The sequence below is a fragment of the Gekko japonicus genome, unplaced genomic scaffold (genome assembly GCF_001447785.1).
Source record: "Gekko japonicus isolate JY-2015 unplaced genomic scaffold, Gekko_japonicus_V1.1 scaffold393, whole genome shotgun sequence".
NCBI classification, from domain to species: Eukaryota; Metazoa; Chordata; class Lepidosauria; order Squamata; family Gekkonidae; genus Gekko; species Gekko japonicus.
In genome coordinates, this window is record NW_015177017.1 from 818,799 (window position 1) to 825,606 (window position 6,808).

Sequence of the window (6,808 nt, forward strand, 5' to 3'; positions counted from 1 at the left end):
GCACGAAAGTGCTCGCCTGGGCGGATAAGTCGGTAGGCGCCTGGAAGAATCCACCGCGAGAGGCCTTGAGGGGGCGGTGCCATGTTTGGCTGCTTGGTGGCCGGGCGACTGGTGAGTGGCGGCGGAGGAAGACGGAGTGGGTGGGAGGGACACCGGTCTCTATGGAAACGAGAGCGAAAGTTGCCTTGGGAACGGCAGGTTGCTGGGGCGGGGGGGAGGGAAGAAGAGCGGGCTTCCATGGCAACCCTAGAGCGCCCCCAGGGGGGCCTCTTGAGGAATGAATAGGGGATTTGTCGTTCTAGAACTTTCCCTGAGTTCTAGGAGAAAAGCGACGTATAAACATCTCAAATAAGTGGTGCTACTGTCTGTAATCCACGTTTCCCTTAGTTCTTAGGCAGCAGAGTTTGGGGGCACCTTGTGAGAAGCTGGTTTCAGAGGGGAGGCGTGTTGGTCTCTGATAGAAGGGCTAGATTTGAACCCAGGGGCATCTTGGAGACCAACAAGATTTTGGGGATAGCTCGAGATGGGGAGCCGCGTTAGTCTGTCCGTAGCAGAGAAAAGAGCGGGAGTCCAGGAGCACCTTCAAGACTAACAAAATTTGTGGCAGGGGAGGAGCTTTTGTGAATCACTGCTCACTTCTTCAGGTACCATGATTTTTTTTGGGGGGGGGGGAATGAGCTTTCCAGATACAGCTTTGTCAGACAAATTGGCGAAAAGCTGGTTTGTTTATTTATTTAATTTATACCCCACCCTATCCCACCAGAGTGTTGGAAGTATTGAGCGCCATGTTTTAATTGAGGATATTTTAAGATGTATTATATGTTTTCTATTATTATGCATATGATGTTTTATTATGGCAAGGTTCTTGCCTTGCCTCTGTAAGCCGCCCTGAGCCCATCGGGGAGGGCGGGGTATAAATGTGAAAAATAAATAAATAAATAAATAAAAGCAGAAAAAACGGTAAAAGAACAGATGGCGCAATAAACAATAACAGAAAGGACCTTTGCTTCATGTCAGGTAAATAGAAAGCTCCAGTGCCCATGTTATCTAAGCAACAGGGCACTGGGAAGGATCCATGAACGCCTGGGACCCAGGCTTTGTACACTGCTTCTGCCAGAACATGTACTGTCTTTAATGTCAACTGGAGCTAGGGATATCAGCCTCCAGGTGGGACTTGGGGATTCACTGGAATCACAGCTCATCTCCAGACTATGGAGGTCTGGTTCCCTGGAGAAAACAGATTCTTTGGCAGGTGGACTCTGTGGCATTGTATCCCACCGATGTCCCTGTCCTCACCAGGCTCCATCTCCAAATCTCCAGGAGTTTCCTGACCCGGAGCCGGCAACCCTACTCCCCCATCCCCCACTTGTCCATCTTTGAAGAAGACATTTGAAACAAAGGAATAATCTGCAATCTTCGTTAAGAGTATTTGGACTTGAGATTTTTGTATAGGGTTGGTCTTGAATATACACTTAGATTTTTGTATGGAATGTCTTATACTAAGAGTTTGTACATGGATTTATAAAACTACTTACGAAAAACACGAGTGGTAAAATAACACTTGAAGCAACTATTCTCAAAGTCCTTCTGTTTTTTTGACCACTGTGTGAGACCACGTGCTGGACCAGATGGACCACTGCTCTGATCCAGCAGGTCTCTTCTTATGTTCTTAAGATATTTGATGCCCACAGGCTACGTATGACCCAGCACTTATTCCATGTTATTTGCTGGTCTAGATTACCTGGCTACTATAGCTGCCCATCTCTTTTTATGTTACTCATCTTTTAATACTGTCGTCAGGCCACTGCTGCTCTCTTCTCTCACCCCTTGCAAACTGGCATATTCAAGACAGCAAACTGAACTGATGTTTCAGGATAAATTAGCATCCACGTGTTTTTAAATGGCAGGGTGGGGTCATGTGCTTGCGGAGTAAGGTATCGCAAACGTTGCATGTTTCCTTTTAGTTGTTGCTCAGTTTTGTTAGATCAAGATAGACAGCCGTTTTAGTCTGTCTGTAGCAGCAGAAAAGAACATGAGGCCAGTAACACCTTAAAGACCAACAAAATTTGTGACAGGCTAGGAGCTCATACCCCGCCACAAATTTTCTACAGCTCAATTTTGTTGTAACAATTTTTTTTAGCAAAAAATAAATAAATCAGGCCAGGACGGCAGTATAACCTACCTATGAAATTTATGTGACAGTCATAACTTATTTCTTAAACATTTCTCTGTTTAGACCAGTGTCAACTACCAGATCTTTTTTTAGCGGACTCCTGCACAGCGTTTAAGCACCGACTCACACTGTCAGCCCATTGCGGGGCTGTAACCCTATCACTGAGTGATAGCAAAGTATTCTGGAGCTGTACCTCTGCCTCTGATTTGAAGAGGGATGTGGGTCAGTGGTAGGACCTCTGCTTGGCATGCAGAAAGTCCCAGGTTCAGCACCCAGGATCTCCAGTTAAAAAGGACCAGGCAGCATTTCATAGGAAAGACCTCAGCCTGAGACCCAGTCTGAGTACACAATACTGACTGATAAACCAGTGGTCTGATTCAGTGTAGGGCAGCTTCATATGTTCATGTAAGGCCATCCAGGTAGTTCTCATTTTCCCTAGTAGTGTGCTTGGCTTCCCGTGTGAGTCAAAGCATATTTACCTGCTCTTTCGTTCCACTATCTAGAAACTATTGCCATTTGGTGAGGGGCAGTGACGTATGGATGGGGCAGGAGCTCACAGCAGTAACCAGTTTGGTGTGAAAGCCAATTTGGTGCAGTGGTTAAGTGCGTGGACTTGATTCCCCGCTCCTCCAGTTGCAGCTGCTGGATGACCTCGGGCAAGTCATAGTTCTGACAAGAGCTGTCCTTGAAAGGGCAGTTCTTGAAAGAGCTCTCTCAGCCCCACCCACCTCCCAGGGTGTCTGTTGTGGGGAGGGGAAGGGAAAAGGAGTTTGTGAGCCATTCTGAGACTCCCAAGTGAAGGGCGGGGTATAAATCCAATCTCCTCCTTTTTCTTCTTCTAACCAGGTTTTATTTTGTAGGTGCAGACAGCTGCGCATCAGGTAGCGGAAGACAAGTTTGTGTTCGACTTGCCTGACTACGAGAGCATCAACCATGTGGTGGTCTTCATGCTGGGGACCGTGCCTTTCCCCGAGGGCATGGGCGGGTCGGTCTACTTCTGCTATCCCGACGAGAACGGGGTGGCGGTGTGGCAGCTGCTAGGCTTTGTCACGAACGAGAAACCGAGCGCCATCTTCAAAATCTCCGGCTTGAGATCTGGTAAGAATGGGGGAGAGATCATTCCGTTTGTCATTCCGTTCTAGTGCTCCTGTCTCACAGAGCCGTGCTTTGTCTTGGGTCCTGGAACCTGGGGAAGTGCTTCACTCTTTCTTACAGCTCTGCTCAAACAAATAGGGGAAAAGCGATGGCTTGCTTGGGGGGGGGGGGTTGGCCTAGTGTACTTTTTGTCACGGCATTAAGGAAACGGGTGCTGTTCTGAGGCCAGAACCTACAGCCTGGTATCTGCTTCTCCCCAGTCACGTTGAGTACTATAAAACTCAGAGAATCATAGAATCGCAGAGTTGGAAGGGGCCACACAGGCCATCTAGCTCAACCCCCTGCTCAGTGCAGGATCAGCCTAGAGCATCCCTGGCAAGGGTTTGTCCAGCCGCTGCTTGAAGACTGCCAGGGAGGGAAGTTCACCACCTCCCTAGGCAGCTGGTTCCACTGTTGTGCAACTCTGACTGTAAAATTTTTTTCCTAAGATCAGCTGGTACCTTCTTGCCCTTAATATACACCCATGATTGTGAATCCTATCCTCTGCTGCCAAAAGGAGCAGTTCCCTGCCCTCTCCTAAGTTAAAGTCCTTCAAATACTTCAAGAGCGCCATCACATCCCCCCTCAACCTCCTGTTCTCCAAACTGAACCTTCCCAAGTCCCTCAGCCTTTCCTCACAGGGCTTGGTCTCCAGGCCCCCGATCATCCTCGTTGCTCTCCTCTGCACCCGCTCCATTCTGTCCACATCCTTTTTGAGGTGGGGCCTCCAGAACTGCACACAGTACTCCATGCTATGACATCATCAAAACCTGACTTCCCCAGTCCTGCAAGTAGCATCTCATGATGTGGGGTGATGGAACCTTGGAATGGGCTTTAGATGATTAAAAATCAGATACTTGGGTCTGTGGCTTCTGATGCCAGCCATGCATTTTCATTGGGAGGGGCCATGGTTCAGTGGCAGGGTACATGCTTTGTATTTAATTACTTTATTTATCCAGTTCACTTATACTCTGCCTTCCTCTCCTATGGGGACCCAAAGGGGCTGACTTCATTCTCCTCTCCTTAACATTTAGGTCTCACAACAACCCTGTGAGGTAGGTTAGGCCGAGTCTGTGTGGCTAGCCTAAGGTCACCCAGTAGAGCTTTGATGGCAGGGTGGGGATTTGAACTTGGAGTATCCCCGATCCCAGCCTGGCACTGTGACGGCTACACTACCCTGGCCCTGCAGAAGTGGTCCAGTGTGGAGTCCCTGGCGTCTCAGGTAAAAGGGTCTCGGGCTGTAGGTTTCAGGAAAGAAAGACCTTTCTCTGCCCCAGGCCTGGAGAGCTATTTCTGAAGCAGGTGGACCACACTGAGTAGGGAAACTAGAGGTCTGAGGCAGAAGGCAGCCAGACTGTTTCATGCTGATGTGGACTCACACCCAATGCTGTGTTCAGAAATGATTCGTATGAGCCTCAAATGGCTGATGAAGCAAAACTGCAGGAACACGCAAAGCTGCCTTAAACTGGATCAGACCATTAGTCTATCTACTCCGATTGGCAGGAGTTTTATTTCTTTATTTCTTTATTTTATTTGTTAGATTTTTATCCCTCCCTCCCGGCCTAGGCTGGCTCCAGATCTCAGGTAGAGGTTCCTTCACATCACCTGGTCCTTTTAGCTGGAGATGCCAGGGATTGAATTTGGGACCTTCTGCGTGCCAAGAAGATGCCCTACCTGATCTCCATCTCAAACGCTAATCCTTTTTGCAGCACTTTCTTCATGTACCATGCTTTACAATTCACAATTTCAGTGTAACTTGCATCCAAATGGTAACAGTTAAGATCAGGTTGAGTCAAGACTATTCAGACCGTCTGTCCACTGAGGTCAGTATAGCCTACTCATGGTCTCAGGCTGAGGTCTTTCACATCACCTCCTACCTGACCCTTTTAGCTGGAGATGCTGGAGACGGAACCTGGGACCTTCTGCATGCCAAGCAGGGGCTCTGCCGCTGGGCCACGGCCCCCCTCACACTGTTTGTGTTTGGCCAGACACATTTTATTGTCCTTCAAAGCCAGCTTAATTCCTTCCTTCCACACCTTCTCCTTCTGCTGTTGCTAACTGTGACGACCCCTTATCTGGGGAGGTCTGGTTTCCCTTTAAAGTGTTCTTTATGTTTTGGTTTACTGTGTATATCCGGCTGCCACCAGGAAATTCTTAGGCTTTCCAAACCTTTATACTTTCTTTTGGCTATCACTGGGTAGGTAGGTCGAGGTTTTAGGCTTTCGAGGTACTAATGTGGTCCTGGGAAGTATTTCTTTCAGAACTGGTATCTTAAATAAAAGTTGATTTATTGATATAATTTGTAAATAATATGGTAGTACACTGTAACTAGGAATGGGTAAATACTAAACAATTGCTTTGGTATTTCACACACTTTTCTCTCTCACTGTCAGGGGTCTTGGCATGTAACTTTGTAACACTTTTTTCCTTAAGGCCATATATGTTTACTGTTTCACTTTAGCCTGTCACTCAGACTTTTTATTTTTCTCTTTAACTTTACTTTCTTGTTTCATATACATTCAACTTTTCTTCATACACAGAAATAACTCCTAAGCCCACACAAAACTGCTTCTCTCCCAGACTTCAGATCTAACTTAACAACTGTCTTTATCAACTGTCAAACCTCTAACTGTCACTCCTGAAGGACATACCCATTCATCCACTCAGAAACACTTTCTAAAACCCCTCCCCCTCTCTGTCAATCACCAATCACACCACACTTGTCTCTTCAAGCACTCTAGTCCATCACACAGCCATGCAACCAAACTTTTAAAGAGACACACACACATATAAAACAAGGAATCATTACACTAACGATTTGTGGTTTTGAAGTACTGTGCTTTTTGAGAAAAGGCGTTTTGATTTGGCATTTGTTAGGACGTGTCCAGCATTGTGCTTCTGCAGAGAGACCGGGCTGACGCCTCAAGGCCACCTGTGATGTCTTTTTTTCTTTTTAGGGAAAGGCAGCCAGCATCCCTTTGGAGCCATGAATATCCCTCAAACGCCATCAGTAGCCCAGATTGGGATTTCCGTGGAGCTGCTGGAGCTGCTGGCTCAGCAAACCCCCATCACGAGCGCCGCTGTCTCATCAGTCAATTCATTCACCGAGGTAACTGGGAAGCCTTTTTGTTTCCGGCCACTTTTGGCAAAGCAGCCTCTTTGTTCATCTAGATCAGGGGTTCTTAACCTGCAGTCCATGGACCCTTAGGACAAGGGTGGCCGAACCTGCTTAACGCAAGAGCCACACAGAATAAACGTCAGATGTTTGAGAGCCACAGGACAGGAACAAATATTACACACACGTTTCTATTGGAAAATACGCACATTTGCTTTTTATTACCATTAAATGAGGCAGCCAAAAATAAAACCAAAAGGGGTAAAAACAGATATAAATTTAAATGCATCCTCCAATCCCCACCCCCTGACGGCTGTCTTGGCAAAGGGATTTAAAGAGACAAATGCCTTCTCCCAAGCTGGGGGGGGGGGGGGGGGTTTGGGATT

The 6,808-nt window shown here is 47.2% G+C and overlaps 1 protein-coding gene across 1 annotated transcript in view; it reads left to right on the plus strand.

Moving 5' to 3' along the window:
* LOC107124301 (chromosome unknown open reading frame, human C11orf73) overlaps window positions 1-6,808 on the plus strand; it is a 13,319-nt gene continuing 6,511 nt past the window's right edge. Inside the window, exons 1-3 of the mRNA XM_015427729.1 lie at window positions 1-111; window positions 3,034-3,271; window positions 6,265-6,416. Of these exons, the coding sequence (XP_015283215.1) occupies window positions 82-111; window positions 3,034-3,271; window positions 6,265-6,416 (420 nt within the window). The 5' untranslated portion in view covers window positions 1-81. The remainder of the gene's footprint in view (window positions 112-3,033; window positions 3,272-6,264; window positions 6,417-6,808) is intronic.